General features: G+C 39.8%; 1 protein-coding gene across 4 annotated transcripts in view; it reads right to left on the reverse strand.

Moving 5' to 3' along the window:
• LOC108718748 (disco-interacting protein 2 homolog C) overlaps positions 1-18,553 on the reverse strand; it is a 278,249-nt gene that overhangs the window by 81,325 nt on the left and 178,371 nt on the right. For all 4 annotated transcript variants that reach the window (XM_041565809.1, XM_041565806.1, XM_041565808.1 and 1 more), the window contains 4 exons: positions 17,229-17,348; positions 15,193-15,390; positions 4,861-4,952; positions 878-988 (listed from right to left, as the gene is read on the reverse strand). In XM_041565809.1, the coding sequence (XP_041421743.1) occupies positions 878-988; positions 4,861-4,952; positions 15,193-15,390; positions 17,229-17,348 (521 nt within the window). The remainder of the gene's footprint in view (positions 1-877; positions 989-4,860; positions 4,953-15,192; positions 15,391-17,228; positions 17,349-18,553) is intronic.

Below are 18,553 nucleotides of genomic sequence, written 5' to 3' on the forward strand. Positions count from 1 at the left end.
ATAATTCTGAGCTTTTTGGATAATAGGTTTGCTGGATAACGGATAATATACCTTGCACTGGTTTTTAAAGGTACAGGTATGGGACCCGTTGTCTGAAAAACCCATTATCCAGAAAACGCCAAATTACAGAAATGCTGTCTCCCTTAGACTCCTTTTTAGCCAAATAATCCAAAATCTTTAAAAATTATTTCCTTTTTCTCTGTAATAATAAAACAGTAACTTGTACTTGATCTCAACTAAGATATAATTAATCCTTATTGGAAGCAAAACCAGCCTATTGGGTTTATTTAATGTTTATATAATTTTCTAGTAGACTTAAGGTATGAAGATCCAAATTATGGAAAGATCCGTCATCGGGAAAATCCCAGGTCCCGAGCATTCTGAATAATAGATCCCATACCTGTATATGGCTGTTATGAAGCACCTGCACTTGAGTTTTTATAATTGGAAGAAAACAAACCAGCTCCCATTTACCCTCCAGGACTTTTTGAAAATGTCCAGCAATATGGTAAGTGTATATTTTTGTTTGTGTGTCCTAGTGGCAGATTTATCTAAGGATGAATTGTTTTTCCTGTGGGATACATAGAACGTGCCGGGCCCCCCTGCAAAAAAAATTTCAGAGGGGCCCAGCAAGCACTTCAACCGTTACCACCTGCAGTGGGTCCCAGCACGTTTTCTCTCGTTTCCCCAGCTGCCCATTGCTAGCGGAGTGGTCGAGGAGGGGGGATTTCGGCCGGGTAGGTGGATTTATTTTAAGCTATAGGGGAAGAGGGGATCTGCTTCCTCTATATTGTCATGCCAAAGCTGGAAGAAAATGTTTTGTTTTTTTTTACATTCATGAAAACGTTTTTTCCAAAAAGCTCTGAAACAGTCTTACCTTCCGGGTGAGTGGCACTTCAATGGGGACAGGTACAACTTCAGCCAATAAGCAGCCGTAGAATGCTACCATAAATGCAGCTGGATCATTATTTGGGAATACAAGGGCAACCTAAAAAAACAAGAAATATGTCAGTATAATGATATTATTGCGTACGTTGTCTCACTAGGTCCATGCACAAGTTCCCATATACAGACAACAAGACCTGTTTGTGAACATTAAAGGGATACTGTCATGGGAAAACATGTTTTTTTTTTTTTTCAAAATGCATCAGTTAATAGTGCTGCTCCAGCAGAATTCTGCACTGAAATCCATTTTTCAAAATTTTTAAATCTGACATGGGGCTAGACATATTGTCAGTTTCCCAGCTGCCCCCAGTCATGTGACTTGTGCTCTAATAAACTTCAGTCACTCTTTACTGCTGTACTGCAAGTTGGAGTGATATCACCCCTCCCTTCCCCCCCCCCCAGCAGCCAAACAAAAGAACAATGAGAAGGTAACCAGAAAGCAGCTCCATAACACAAGCTAACAGCTGCCTGGTAGATATAAGAACAGCACTCAATAGTAAAATCCAGGTCCCACTGAGACTGATTCAGTTACATTAAGTAGGAGAAATAACAGCCTGTCAGAAAGTAGTTCCATCCTAAAGTGCAGGCACAAATCACATGACTGGGGCAGCTGGAAAACTGACAAAATGTCTAGCCCCATGTCAGATTTCAAAATTTGAATATAAAAAAAATCAGTTTGCTCTTTTGAGAAATGGATTTCAGTACAGAATTCTGCTGGAGCAGCACTATTAACTGATGTGTTTTGAAAAAAAACATGTTTTCCCATGACAGGATCCCTTTAAAGGAACAGTAAGACCAAAAAATAGTTTTTAATTAAAATATAATGTTCTATTGCCCTCCATGGGTAAAAATGGTGCTGTTGCTTTAGAAACACTACTATAGATTATAAAAACAAGCTGCTGTGTAGCAATGGAGGCAAATGACAGAACTAAATGGCACAGGCTAAATAGCAGATAACAGAGAAGCTCTGAAAAACACCATTATATTCTAAAGATCTTATCTGCTGTCTGCTGTGTAACCTGGGCCCTTTCTCTTTTGAATGGCTGCCCCCAGTTGAAGTGACTTTTTGTTTCATTAAACTGCTATGAAGATAGAGCCTTGTGGTGGCCAACGGACGTAGCGCAACTCACTCATCGATCATGAGCCTCTTTGACTTTTTATCCCATAACCACCAACATTTACAGCTGCGGCAATACAATAATTGAAATTTCGGAGGCCTTTCGTTCACATCTCATCTGCATGCGCTGTGAAATGTCATGGCCCTATGAAGGCATAATTATGTTTCTAAATCGCAGTAATTGCACAGTTCCGTTGCCTGGAAAAGGGACATACAGTACAGATGGAGGCCATAGAATTTACTGGTGCACTAAACATGGCTTTCTATCTGAAATCTGGAATCATTTTTGCTCTGAAATGTTTTTTTTTTCTAATTGATGTTTTTTAATCCCATTGTGGGAGTCAACCCAGGCTAAACCCATAATTTGCTACAAACAAAGTATTTCTAGAAACAGCTCTTTAATTACTATTCGTCACAACTGCTTTTTTTTATATTTCATGCTTTATATTTTATTTTATTTATCGGTTCATTCCACATTGTAAAAATAGTCAAAAACTTGAATGTGGATGGAAATGATTTCACTGGAGGGCTGCTCATTTCTTCCTCATCTCTCCTTTGCTTCTTGTTAACCTTTAACAATCACACAAACTCTAAAGAGGTCTCATTAAGTCTCATAAACAAGATCGGGGGCCTCTCAGCCAGCCAAAAAATCCTGATGGGGAATCAGCCCCCATGACCAAAGGCCTAACAGTCATTTTCCAGTTTAGTTTTTAAAGGAACACTGGACCTTTAGATCCTTTAAACAAAGCAGGGGTTTTATTTGCCCATATATTCCCATATATATATATATTAATATATATATTATATATATTCATGCTCACCAACTCCCTTAAAGTCATCACTTATCTGGCCAGTCCTACATTCACTTTCATCTGATTCAATAGGCATTATAGTTCTTAACTACACATTTTTCAGGAGAACTAAAGCTTAAAGGGCAACTATTATGAAAATGAAATATAAGCTTCATCTTCACTGAAATAAGAAACTATCTAAATATACAATCAATTAAGAATTCTGCATTGTTTCTTAAATAATCAAGTTTATGTTCACTATTCCTCTCTCAGCATCTGTTTCTCCTCATTCTGTCTTCATTCAGGAGTTGGGTGTCAGATGAATGATCCAATATATCTTATGGGGGGTCCTTTTGCCTAGAAGATATATCAGAGCTCACTCTATTAAAATCACCAGACATCATGTCTCTCTACATGCAGGATTTGTGCAAAAGGCAGTTATTTTGTTAGATTTTGTTTGTACTGGAATCAGTTATTTGAGTGAGTTCTAATTCATCTGCTGGGACAGGAGCCCCCTATAAGATATATTGGATCATTCATCTGCTGCATGAAGACAGAATGAAGAGAAACAGATGCTGAGAGAGGAATAGTGAAGATAAACTTGATTATTCCAGAAACGGTACAGAATTTTTAATTAATTGTATTTAGAAAGTTTCTTACTTCGGTATGAGGAAGCTTATATTAAATTGTAATTTTTGCAATGGTTCCCCTTTAACTAAAGAAGTAGCTAGAAATGTTGTATAATATGTTCTGTGCTTCTGTACCAGCCCAAGGCAACCACAGCCCTTTAGCAGTAAAGATCTGTGTCTCCAAAGATGCCCCAGTAGCTCCCCATCTTCTTTTCTGCTGATTCACTGCACATGCTCTGTGCTGCTGTCACTTACTGAGCTTAGGGAACCACTCACAATATACAGTACACATAGAATAGAAATGTCACAATATAAGGCTGATTAGTAATTAATACAGATAATTACTTCATGGCAGCACAGAAACCAGTGCAATTAGCATCAGAATTTAATAATCAGCCCTGTAGCATCAGCTTATATTACAGACCAACCTCATTTTCTGCTGGATAATTAGTGACGACCCCTAAGCTTAGCTTCTCAACAGCTGCTCAGAGCCCACTGAGCATGTGAGTGTCACAGACACTTTCCAAGATGGTGACCCCCTGTGACAAGTTTGAAGTCCTGGATCATTGCTGCTATTGACAAGCTGAAACTTTAGCCTCGTGCAATAAGTTCAGTGTATAAAATATGGCATTTTAACCATATTCATTTTCTCCTTTAAAGGGTTCCGGCATAAGGATGTGAGTCATGGGAGACCAAAAGCCATAACTCTCCAAGAAGCTTGAAGAGAACAAAATAGGTTATGTACCACAAGGTGCAAAGTTTGCCAAAAACGGGTAACCCACAAAAAACATCAGGCAGCTGATTAGTAAATGCTATCTGCTAATCGGTGGCCATGGGTTACTAGACTAGAAGCCAACTTTCCAAGGCTACTGTAAGTGTATATAAAGTATGTGCCCTGGGGTTCAGCTGGAGGGAACAGTGCAGTAACAATAATGCATTTTAATTCATCATCTTTTACGCCAAACACAATTGATAACACATACAGGGCTGGATTTCAAGGTACTGCGTCCCTAGGCTCCCCACCATCACCCACTCACCCCCCCCCCTAACCTCCTCCTTCCTTCGATCATAATACTTTCACTAAGCTGCTTTCCCGTCGGCTGTGCTTCTTCAGGCCCATTGTGATCTCTTCTACTGGGTGGGTGGGAGATTCTAACAGTTGTCAAAATCTTCAGTCCAGTCCCCAGTGGTTATACAGCCAGTGGACTGCAAGCCCCCTACCACCCCAATTTTGCTGCCCTCGGCCCGGGACTTTTGGCCTTCCCACAAAGCCGGGCCTGGATACATAAGAACCAGTCTGGTAGAACCTACTGAAGGTACTTCACATCTAGATGGAACATCCTAAGATCTTCTGATGGCCATAAATGTATTTTCTTACCCTGTCTCCAGGTCGGACCATTGGTTCCTGCTTTGTGCCAAGTTTATGCAGTATATTGTAGGCCACCTTCATACTCCTGGTCCATAACTTTCCTGGTAAAGAAAATTAGAACATTTCTCATTAGAACTTATAACACAAAAAAAAATCAAATGTGCCAGTTTTACTCTCTCGGAGGAAACATCAGGCACGTCTCAGAAACATGATTCATTTGGAATAAATCAAAGCACCGCATGCAGATCAGCAGAATATCATTTGTAAATAAATAAGGTTGACATAATAACAACAGCATCCTATTCCGTATTCCACAGTGAAAAATCAAACCGAGAGGTCATTGATCACGGCAAACTCACTAAGACGGCTGGCGGCGGAGAAGGTTATCAGTTATTCCTGCCTGTTCCTCAAAAGAAATGTACTTTTAAACAAACATTGCAAGCTCTTCCTCTGGAGAGGTATCAGAATCTAAAAACCATTCTATAACTGCTGAAGCTGATGCTTTTGAGCTCCTCTGCATGATATAAATATTTTATAAAGTGCAGGACAGTAAAAACAGAAAGAATGACTTGGAGACTGGAACCTGAGGAATCTTTGGGAAGAACAAAAAATAAACTTTTCTATTGTGGAAGCCTGTGACTCTTTAACAGTTTAAGATAATGAGATTGGCTGGGTGGAACGGAATGGCCTCCTAACAGAGGTTATCTCAGGGATTATAGGGAACATACCGAAAGAGGAGAAAGATATTGTTCCAGGGAAGTGATCCCCCAAACAAGTGGTTTGCAAGCAACATGTTTCTCTATGACTCCTTGTATGTTGCCCTCAAAGAAGGTACTTATTTTTTAATTCCAGGCTTGGAGGCAAGTTTAATGTTCAACAGAGCCTCCTGTATTGCTTCCAGTCCACATAAGGACGGCCACATAGCCAATCACAACCCTTATTTGGAACCCCAGGAACGTTTTTCATGCTTATGTTGCTCCCTAACTCTTTGTTTAACATATAAAAAAGGCTGGGGACCCATGTTCTAGGGAAATCCAGCCATGGGCGTAACAATTGGGTTAGTAGGCAAACAGAACCGTTCGGGGACCTAATAATGCCCAGTTTTAATATATTCTACCAAGTTTAGGGAAGTGGGGCTTACAAAAAGATATTGCTTTGTGGCCCAGTAAAGTATTAGCTGGGCCTCTGCATCCAGCATATGACTCTTAAGTTGTTGAGCTTTCAATTCCCAGCATATCCCAATGTCAAGGTATTCAGGATATTAGTAGTGATGTGCGGGTCAGGAAAAACTCAACGTGCACCTGACCCCAACCAACAAAATGTTGCCATTGCAGGACCCGTACCCAACCCATACCCACGTCACTTTCCACTTTACTCTACTTCTGTGATTGCCTCTGGTTCCAAGACACTGAGTCTTCTGGAGTAGTGGAGAAACCCACCCAACAGGTAGTCAACTACACAAGCACAACTCTGCCTCATCAATGAGTACACAGTAAGCCTTATAGCAAGAGTAGAAAAAGACAGGCTAATAAATACAGGTCTGCAGAAGTCTTCCAAGGATTGGCCAGCACATACTTGCATACATATTATTTGGAGTGCTGCTAATTTAACCAAATCTATAGCAATATCAGCATAATCCACCTTAAAAAAATGAATTGCTACAGAAAATGCCTGCACTAGTTTATACCATATAGCCATATAGTATTTCTATCTTAGCAGCCACATGAAGGCAAAGTTAAAATGGAATGGAGAGCCCTCTGAAGGACCTAATGTCCAGTTTTACTAAATAAGTGTAAATAGATCCTATTCTACAAAGTATAAGGTGCTGAAGGTTACAAAAAGATCTCGCTTGGTGGCACAGTAACTTCTAAGCTGGGACTTATTTATCTAACCTAAGACTCTCAAGATGTTGACCTTGAACTTCTAGTGTATCCCAATTCCTAGGGGTCTGATTGGAATAGATCAGTACAGTAGAAACTGAAGACCTACTTGATGCACAATTCTGCCACTGAGGACATATTAAGCCCCTTTACAGTAGAAGAAGAACGATAGTAAATACAGGCATGCAGAAGTCTTCCAAGAAGTGGCCAGAACATCCTCGCATACATATTATTTGAAGTGCTTGCAATAAGAAGAACATGAAATTATTTCTAACATATTACTGCAATAAACATTTTCACTGCTGCATAAAATGCCTGCACTACATTCATAAAAAGAGATTTTTAGTTATACCATATGGCCAGGGGGTAGTTTCATCAAGGCAAATCTCTGGAGAAGACTTGACTGCTACTGTCCTGACTTTGCAATAGGGAACTTTGTGTTGCACGGCAGAGAAAACTGCGCAATGCCTTTATTTGGCAATGACTTAAAAAAACCTGCAACTTGGAGATATTTTTGGCCTTGTCATACCACGTGCATGAAAGCTAGGCTGAGTTTGGATCCATTCCAGCGACTGCACAGGTCAAAGCAATAAAAGAAAGATCTGCTGAGTAGAACAGGATGTTTCTACCAGGGAAACACATTAATTTATGGATATTTACATTCATCACTTCTAAGCTTGCGAGTTTATTTCAGGCAAGTCTCCGATTTTCAGGATTTGCCAAACGAGTGCACAATCTGCAAAGAAGTGAATCAGAAGATCAGATTAAAGTTGTCAGGCAAACTTCTCCCGTCCAAAAGACTGATATAAATAAAAGAATCCACAGTTGGCTTGCTACAGAAGTCATAGATCAAGCAAATGACTCTGACAAGGCGCACCGCCTGTACAACAGGGATCTTGATAAAGCGATTATACTACTCCCTCCACGGCAAACTAACGTGCCATAAATCAACTGGAATCCATTTCAGATGAGCTTGTCTGTTAGCTCTGCACTGGGCCTAATTTCAGAAGAAAGCCATCACCTGTAAAAATCTAAACTAGAGTTGGAGCAAAGGGGCCATCACTGCAGTTACCTAGAACCTCAGTTTTGATTGCTGGCTATAAGCTAGAAAATAAAAACAAAGATCAGTTGCTATGGCATAAATGTAATGAACCTGTGTTAGTAAATTAGCCCTGGCGATATTGTAGATATGGTAACTCATCAACAATCACAGGCTGAAATGCACGGGCCTATCACATCAATATTAGGGGGTTGATACACAAGAAAGTGTATCATATATGCAATGCTTAAGAATAATTTTAGAGCATTATATGCATTTATGCAATTTATGGTAGGACAGTTTGGTAATGAAGTTTTGACTGGCTATCCATTGATCCAATTAGAATTTAGTTCATAATGAACCCCCAGGATAATGGTGATAATTCCGGCACCAGCCAGGGTACATTCTTGCTATCACATAGCCTCCATTTTAATTCTTATTCCAGAGATGCCTTGTGCCGCCCTGGGTGGGCCTTAAAAAAGTAGTATATCACCATTAGTGAAGGGCGAATTTGTCCCTTTTCGATTCACCAAAAAATTTGCAAAAAAAAAAACCCGCAAATTTTGACGGCGGTGTCAATGTGCAACAATTCTGATGCGCATTAAAGTCAATGGCTTGTGTTTAATTGACGCCGGCGTCGGAATTGTCGCCGCCGTCAAAAAATGTGCCTTGAATTCGCACCTGGCGAATAAACTCACCCATTACTAATCACCATGAATTCATATTTATCCCCACCAATAATGGTGGAGAAAAATAACAGAGGCCATTAAAGCACAATGTAGACCCAGTCCCTGGTTCAAAATCTTCAGACAAAGGTCATACCTGTATATGCATGAAAAAATGCATTTAAAAAATCTATTCTCTTTGAATTTCATTGATGATACTGGAAGAGCACATCTACCACCACTGGGCCGCCCTAGTGATGGACTCTAGCCACGTGGCTATGGCTATTCACACCCAACACGCTTTCAGATAAGCCCATACTGTTAATATATATTATTCTAAAGATCATGGGCATACATATAAACCAGTTGCTGCCTCCAAATGATATTGATAAACAATGTTTGTGTTATGGGAGTCTTATGATACAGCTTCAAATAAACAGACATCAAGCTCTTGTTTCTATCATTACACACACACATCACATAAAAGCACACACAGACCCAGTGCTTACCCAACTCTGAGCAATGAAAATGTCAAATGCTGGCAGAGCTGACCGGGCATAATTGTAGCAATTAAAAGGCTTCATTTGCACAGTCATCTGATTGACCTTGTATTATGGCATGGTAAGCACATTAAACAAAGGTTCCTTAAGGAAATATCAAATTTGCCTTTCATGCCCGAAATCTCTAACGTAGCATTAGAGATTTCAGGCATGAAAGACAAGATAGAAGGAGTTTGGATCCAATATGGATCGTGAGTTTGCCTTTGGGTGTTCATGGGATACTCAACACAGATGGAAACTTCAAGGAACTTCACTCACACATGAGAAGGTCCAATGGTGGAGCGCCATTCGTTGGGGATCAATGCACCCATGTCAAAGATGCTTTTGATAGAACAAAAAACAATATAGGAACATTCACCTGTTAAGTAAATTATAGCTCAGTTTTCCTAGAAGGTCCTTTTAAAAACGAACAACATAAGAATTGTCATATGGCAATAAATCACTGGCCTAAAGTTTTTGAAAATGTAGAAACATGACCTTCAAGCATGCCATGAGCAGTTCACATGGGCTACAATGATCAACTGTGGGTATATTGATGATACATGTTTGGATAGGCTAGGCAGCTCTTAAAGCAGGGATCCCCAACTATTGGCTCAAAAGCAACATGTTGTTCACAAAGCCCTTGGATGTTGCTCCCAGTGGCATCAAAGCAGGTGTTTATTTTTGGATTCCAGGCTTGGAGGCAAGTTTTGGTTGTATAAAAACCAGGTGTACTGCCAAAGTACAATCAGTTGGTGGAACATTACTGTTCCTGAAGGCAGTAAAGGGTGCCTGAGGCTAATGCTTCATTGGATACAGTTCTGTGCAAGAGTATTGTGGATTGCACCATCTTTTTTGCCCTTTGTGCTCTTCACTGCTCTTAATAAATGACCCTAAATGAGTCTAAGACCATGATCCCCAACCACTGGCTTGCACGCAACATGTTGCTCTATGACCCCTGGGATGTTGCTCCAAGTGGCCTCAAAGCAGGTGATTATTTTTCAATTACAGGCTTGGAGGCAAGTTTTGGTTGCATAAAAACCAGGTGTACTGCCAAAAAGTCTTCTGTAGTGTGCCAGTCTACATTCGAGTTATCAAATAACCAAGTACAGCCCTTATTGGGCACCCCTAGGAACATTTTTCATGCTAGTGTTGCTCCCCAACTTTTTTTCATATTTAAATGTGGCTCACGGTTAAAAAAACTGTTGGGGACTCCTGCCGTATGGTCAGTATTCAACCTGAATGAGACTATGGCAGGAGAATGCCAATAAGAAAGGCCAAGTAAGAAAATAGTAATAATGAATGAAGACAATATTTTTAGAAATAAATATGTTTATGTTATATGAACATTTTACTGCTAAATCACACAGTTAACACTGCAAATAAGTCACATAAAATTACATTCCTGACCCAGCAAGTGTATTTCTTTTTGGTTATATTATTGGTGTGAATATCTCAGGTCATTTTGCCTTGTAATGGGCTTTTAGAAAGTGGATAGAACTGCTTTCTGGCAGGCTGCTGTTTCTCCTACTCAATGTAACTGAATGGGGTCGCAGTGTGACTTGGATTTTTACTATTGAGTGTTGTTCTTATATCTACCATGGAGCTGTTATCTGGCTACCTTCCCATTGTTCTGCTGATGGGTTGCTGGAGGGGGGGAGGGGGGTGATATCGCTCCAACTTCCGGAGCAGCAGTAAAGAGTGACTGAAGTTTATCTGAGCACAAATCACATAACTGGAGGCACCTGGAAAACTAACATGTCAAATTTCAAAACTAAATATAAAAAAACATGTTTGCTCCTGAAAAAATGGATTCCAGTGCAGAAGTCTGCTGGCAGCACTATTAACTGATACATTTAGAAAAAAAACATGTTTTCCCTTGACAGTATCCCTTTAAGAGTCAGCATTTCAGGCCCTCACGTTTTCTAACCATGTGCATGTAGGTGTCGGTTCTTCGTGTTATTAATACAGTGCACATCCAGCATTATATTCTCCTCTACCGGCTTGAGTTACACATGCGGAATGAAATGCCTGTCACCTTCTGCGGCAAAGCAAAGGCTCGACGCTCCGGCAGCAGGCAATCAGTCCTATTTGTGAGCAGCTACCTGGGGAGTTGGTGAGTCACTGCAAGGACTTGGCAAGTATAGATGTTCTCTCTCTCGGAGCTCGCAGCGCCACCGCCGTTGTGTTTATTCTAAGCAAGTCTCACGCAGAGCACAACGTGCGTCACAAAGTGTAGGTGTGAAACATGAACTCACCTGGAACTGTGTCTCTTATATTAATATCATTGCTGAGACTCTTTAAATATTTACAAGCTCAATTTAAGAAGAAAACATCCCACAAGGAGTCAGGGGAGAAATAATTTGCTTTAAATAAAGAAGACTCTGTACTGGATGAGCTGAAGGTAATTGGACAAAAGACGAGATTGCGGAGCCTATGGACACATCTCTTAAAGGGATACTGTCATGGGGGGGAAAAAATTCAAAATGAATCCGTTAATAGTGCTGCTCCAGCAGAATTCTGCACTGAAATCCATTTCTCAAAAGAGCAAACAGATTTTTTTTATATTCAATTTTGAAATCTGACATGGGGCTAGACATATTGTCAATTTCCCAGCTGCCCCTTGTCATGTGACTTCTGCCTGCACTTTAGGAGAGAAATGCTTTCTGGCAGGCTGCTGTTTTTCCTTCTCAATGTAACTGAATGTGTCTCAGTGGGACATGGGTTTTTACTATTGAGTGTTGTTCTTAGATCTACCAGGCAGCTGTTATCTTGTGTTAAGGAGCTGCTATCTGGTTACCTTCCCACTGTTCTTTTGTTTGGCTGCTGGGGGGAGAAAAGGGAGGGGTTGATATCACTCCGACTTGCAGTACAGCAGTAAAGAGTGTTTGAAGTTTATCAGAGAACAAGTCACATGACTTGGGACAGCTGGGAAATTGATAATATGTCTAGCCCCATGTCAGATTTCAAAATCGAATATTTTTGGTCTTTTGAGAAATGGATTTCAGTGCAGAATTCTGCTGGAGCAGCACTATTAACTGATTCATTTAAAAAAAATGTTTTTCCCATAACAGTATCCCTTTAATGTTGCAGCCCTCTAGCTGTGTTGAAACAGGATGGGCATCTGGGGGCCTGTGTTCCATTCACGGAATGGTTAATTCATGCATCCGTTGTTAAAGGAAATGTAAACCGTTAGCAAATATGAAGTGCACTTTTGAGGCAATATAATCAATTGGAAACAACAGGGCTGCCTGCTGTTTATTGTGGCCAACCAGAGACAGTCTGCACAAAATTCAATTGCTAGGGAAAAGGAAAGTCTTGTGATGTTGCTTGCCTCAGAAAATGAAGTTAGTGAGCAGAGAAGAGTCATCTAACATGCCTCTGGACAGTTCTAAGCAGGGCAACAGTCTGTTGATTAAATTCCAACTACAGTTTTGCTCTTTTTGGGCACATGGCTCCACTTTAAAAAAAACAATGGGTGAGATTTAGCCACTGGGGCAGGGGTTCCTAACCTTTTTATCCGTCAACCACGTTGAAATAAAAAAAAAGTTGGGGATCAACACAAGCATCCAAAACATTCCTGGGGGTACCAAATAAGGGCTGTGATTGGCTATTTGGTAGCCTTTATATAGACTGGCAGCCTACAGGAGGCTCTGGTTGTCAGTACACCTGGATTTTATCCAAAACTTGTCCCCAATCCTGGAATTAAGAAATAATCACTTGCCTTGAGGCACCTGGGAACAACAGTCAAGGGGTTGGTGAGGAATATGTTACCACTATTGGGGAACACTGCTCTAGGGCAGTGATCCCCAACCAGTAGCTCGTGAGCAACATGTTGGTTTCCAACCTCTTGGATGTTGCTCCCAGTGGCCTCAAAGCAGGAGCTTATTTTTGAATTTCAGGCTTGGAAGCAAGTTTTAATTGTATAAAAACTAAGTATAGTGACAAGCTGAACCTCCTGTAGGTTGCAAGTCCACCCAGGTGTTATTTGGCATCCACAGGAACATTTTTCATGCTTGTGTTGCTCCCCAACTCTTTTTACATTTGAATGTGGCTCATGGGTTAAAAAGGTTGGGGTCCCCTACTCCAGGGTATTCCATGAAGTCTCTATTGGAACTTGGCAATGAGATGCTGATAAAGTGCTTTCTCTAGAATGCTGGACAACTGGAACAACAAACTAGGCAATAACCAAGTGCTTGTCTGCCTGATCTCTACTATAATTTATATCTTCTCATTTGCTTATTCTCTTTTAGCTAAGGACAAGACCAGCTTTTCTCGTTGCACAGTCAGGGACCTAGACACCTTCCTTATTTGGACAATGAAGAATGAATTAGGAGCTTGGCTCATCGGCTCCAAGATGGAGAAACTTGCGTCTTGCCCAACATGGAGGTAGTAAGGTAAGCTCAGTATCTGGGCAAATTGATATGGAAGGACTATCAAGTGGGAGGGGAAGCATCAATGGAGAGACAGAAGAGGTAAGAAATGAAAAACGATTTTATAATCTTGAGGAGCAAAACTTTTTTTTAAAAAAAATATTTGTGGATTTTTAACTTCTTGTTAACAACCTCCTTCATTAAGCAGCACCAAAGACTGATTGCATTTCTTTGTGCATTAGCTTCTGCCAAGCTCTAAAGGGAATCCAATCAAGGCAGAAACAAGCATTAGCTGTGATTATACTGAAGGCAGAGGGAGAACATGAGTGACGCATAAAATTTGGGTCTTGAGGGTCCTTTGCAATGACTGAATATCACGAGTTATCTTGCCAGTCCCAGCCAGGGCAGTAATGCAGAGGAAGAATACTGAAATATACCGTCTTGCTGCACATAAATATAGGAGAAAGGTGATTTCTGTATTAGGGGAAGTTAATTAAAGGCATTTTCTACACTGATTCCTTTATAGTGTTGCCCCACGGCGAACTCCCTGGATAATCCCTTAGAACTCATGAAAGGATAAATGCAGGACCAATATCAGCCTTAATGACCTCGGAACACACTGGAGGATAAATTCAGTGGCGGTTTTATCGCCCCCAGAGCACATGGCAGGATAAATAAAGTGCCGGTTCCAAGTATAATACCTCTGTCATCAGAAAAGAATCGGTGTTGGTCTGGGGAGGCTAAGTCTACCCAAGCCTTTAATAAAATCCAACATTTTTAAAGCCAGTCAAAGTGCAATAGGGTATTGATTTAAACATTAAAAGGGGTCTCAACGCAAATAGAGAACTGGACTGTGCAGACAGTTTAAATATTGTCCTATGAAAAGTCACCATAGAATTCAAAATAATCTAGCCATGCTCAATGCATTTTTAAATAACAGGCATTATCTAGAGCTTGCCATTGTTATAGGACATTCAATATTAAAATGCACTTTCTTCAGTACATCTGTATACAGAAGCATCCAAAGGTGATGGGAACGAAAATGTCACAGGGGCTTGGCTACAATGGACTGAAAAATGGGCTGTCTCCCATAGACTCTGTTATAATCAAATAATCAAAAAAAATTATTTCCATTTTCTCTATAATAATAAAACAGTAGCTTGTACTTGATCCCAACTAAGATATAATTAATCCTTATTGGAAGCAAAATCAGCCTATTGGGTTTATTTAATGTGAACATGATTTTCTAGTAGACTTAAGGTATGAAGATGGCAGTTACAGAAAGATCTGTTATCCGAAAGTAGGGATGCACCGAATCCGCTATTTTGGATTCAGCCGAACCCCGGAATCCTTAGCGAAAGATTCGGTCGAATACCGAACTGAATTCTAATTTGTATACGCAAATTAGGGGTGGGAAGGGGAAAACAATTTTTACTTCCTTGTTTTGTGACAAAAAGTCACGTGATTTTCCCTCCACGTCCCTAATTTGCATATGCAAATTAGGGTTCCGATTTGTTTCGGCCGGGCAGAAGGACTCAACCAAATCCGAATCCTGCTGAAAAAGGCTGAATCCCGAACCGAATTCTGGATTCAGTGCATCCCTATCCGAAAGACCCCAGGTCCCAAGTATTCCGGATAACAGGTCCCGTACCGGTATATGTACAGGATAGTCATTGTGTACTTGGCAACCCATGCGGTGATCTGTACAAATAACCTAGAAGACACTGTTGTGGGTACAGTCGGTGACATCCATTCAACCTACCAAAATACATTTCTAATTCCTTTTTATATATATATAGATATGCACATGCACAGTATAAAGTCAAGGGATAGAGAGCTCTTTACCATACGTCAAGATGTAGAGCGGTTTCCCATTTGTGTCCATGGTAGTAAGGCAGGGGGCTTTCGGAGAAATGGTTCCCCATCGCTGCAGCGCGGCTTCTAATGAAGGGGGCCAGTTTGTGACGACTCCCAGCTGCTCCCCTCGCATGGCTAACATCTGCGCTCCTTCTGGCTTGGGCTGGTTGGGGTCTGGTTGTTGAACTTAGAAAGAGAAGATATAATAAGCCATTATTATTATGTTTAACAGTACAACTAATTGAATCTTATTTACACACTTCAGTGAAACAGCGGACACTGGTGGAGTCATTTTCAACCTGGGATAAACCAAATTCTAATAACCCCAATCATCCAATCAAATGTTTGCATTGTAACAGCAGACCAGTAAATGCTGCTCCGGTTGGTTGATATGAGTTAGAAGACATAGACAGGCAAACTCTGTACCTGTTATTACATAACCCCCTTATACAGAGAAACATTATAGGGAGGGGAAGGTACGTACGTAAACAAAATAAGATTCTATAAAATAGTTACTATACAGGCACACAACTTACTAGTAACTGTTAAGGTGCTTGAAGTTACTGTAAGGAACCTCAAAAGCCCTAACTGGTTCCATACAGCATTGTTTTCAAGGGAAGCTCAGACTAAACAAACATGTTATTTACCAATCAGCTTGTTCATACTAAGCTCCCATTACCATCACTCTTTTTGACAGAATGGTAGCCTAGTAAAGTCTGCTCTGAGTCTGAAAGTTACCCACTCATTTTTCTCCTAGACAAGTATTTATAGGTAGATTTAGTATAAACTAAAATGTCATGAAAATTGTAAAAATCAATCATTACAAAACCAGGATATGCAGTGAGACATTTCAGTGTTTATTCCTCATAGACAGATAGATGGATGGATGACTAGACAGACAAACAGACAGACAGATAGATAAACTAAATTGCAAAACCAGGATATACAGTGAGACATTCCAGTGTTTATTCCTCATAGATAGATAGAGGATAAATAGATAAATAGATAGATAGATGATAGATAGATAGATAGATAGATAGATAGATAGATAGATAGATAGATAGATAGATAGATAATAGAGCGATAGATGATAGATAGATTAGATTTATAGATAGATAGATAGATAGATAGATAGATCAATAGATAGAAAGATGATAGAGCAATAGATAGATAGATAGATAGATAGATAGATAGATAGATAGATAGATAGATAGATAGATAGATAGATAGATAGATAGATAGATAGATAGATGATAGAGTAATAGATAGATGATAGAGCGATAGATGATAGAGTGATAGATAGATGATAGACAGATAGATGATAGAGTGATAGATGATAGAGCGATAGATAGATGATAGAGAGATAGATGATAGAGAGATTGATAGATAGATAGATAGATAGATTAAATTGCCATGAAAATTGTTAAAAACAATAATTAAAAAACTTGGATAAACAATAAGATATTTCAGTGTCTATTCCTTATAGATAGAGAGATAATAGATAGATAGACAGACAGATAGATAGACTAAATTGTCATGAAAATTGTAAAAAGCAATAATTAGAAAACCTACCTGTCGGGGCAGTTTTTTTGCAAATCACCTGGACACATTAACTTTAGCTGCATTTCCATTGAAAGGTAAATATTCTGCATTTCTTATTCACGGAAAGGCAAAACAAAGGCAGAACGGCCTATAATGTGGTTATGGGAAGCTGCTCGGCTCAAGCAAATGTAAAGCAGAAGCAAGAAAATCGCACTCGGGTCAAATGAATTTAAATAGGCCCATTATAAAAAGTCGGCACTGCAGAAATCGCCATTGCGAAGAACAAACGGCTCCATTTACACAGCCCAACCTGCGTTTTATTGCGGCAAAAACATTTCAAAAACACCAGTAAAAACTCTAAACAGAGAAATATTTATTTGCCCTGGCAGGCATCCCCTCCGACATCCTAAAATGCTGCTGCCATATTGTATAAATATCAGCAATGCTTCCGTTTCTGATTCTTTTAGCAAAAGTCGCCTCACCTTCTAATAACTCCTCAAAGTCGTCCACGAAGAACTCCCGTAACGGTGGCCTTTTGGGCCTTTTTAAGGTATTCACCAGTTGCTGTATCTTTGCCGACACTCTGCTGCTCACAGGGACTCCTGAAAATAGAGACATAATGATGTATGAACACAGGTACCTGGTGAATAAACTACTGCTTCCTAAATTCCATAATACAGGTATGTGATCCGTTATCTGGAAACCCCTTATCCAGAAAGCTCCAAATTACAGAAAGGCAGTCTCCCACAGACTCTATAACATACCTCCCAACATTTTGGAAATAAAAAGAGGGACAAAAAGTTGCCACACGCAGTGTGGTTATTTACTTTTGACCACGCCTGTTTGTGTGGCCACACCCCCTAATTACCATGTTCATTTTACAAAATTAGGCGGGTTATGAAAGTTTGAACATATTTCTGTTTTTTTTTCAGTTGTTACAGTTTTGCTAATGAAGCTGATTGCCATTTAAGCTGCGAGTCTAACTTCTCCCAAGAGACCTGTTATCTTATATTGTTACAATTACTTATTTGCTTATCTCAAAATTGTTACAAAAGTACCTTATCTGCAGCTGTGGCTGTTCTGGGCTCTCTGCCAAAAGTCAATTAAGTTAGAAACATTGTTTCTTTTTCTGCCTGTACAGTGCAGAGAAAATCGTAACGTTCCAGTACAAACAAGGGACTGCGGGTTGAGCTGTCAAAAGAGGGACTGTCCCTCTATAAACGGGACAGTTATGGGAGGTATGATATTATAATGAAATAATCCAAATTTTTAAATTCTCAGTAATAATAAAACAGTAGCTTGTACTGGATCCCAACAAAGATATAATTAATCCTTAGTGGAGGCAAAACAATCCTATTGGGTTTATTTAATGTTTATGTTTCTAGTAGACTTAAGGTATGAAGATCCAAGTTACGGAAAGATCTGTTATCCAAAAAACCCCAGGTCCAGAGCATTCTGGATAACAGGTCCTATACCAATGGTTTTACCTTTTAAAACCACTGAAATTGTATAATGAATGTTTTCCTTAAGGTGGCTTAGAGTGAAATAGAATTTTCTTTTCTTTAGTCTCAATTTTATTTTATATGCTAAACCCGTTAAGCCTATTTATATGGTACATTACCCCTTTGTGCCCTTTCAGTTTGTTTCTGAGAGCGGCAAAAGCACAAAAAAAGCTATGGAACACCGTGTGTGGTTTTGTTGGGCATTTTGAGATACAGTGCGGCTGCAGATGTAGCGAGCAGAATATATGGAGCTTAATTTGTTGTTTTTTTTAAATAGCTAATTAGCAATGTAGTAGCTAGTAATT

This window comes from Xenopus laevis, chromosome 6L (assembly GCF_017654675.1).
Source record: "Xenopus laevis strain J_2021 chromosome 6L, Xenopus_laevis_v10.1, whole genome shotgun sequence".
Lineage (NCBI taxonomy): Eukaryota > Metazoa > Chordata > Amphibia > Anura > Pipidae > Xenopus > Xenopus laevis.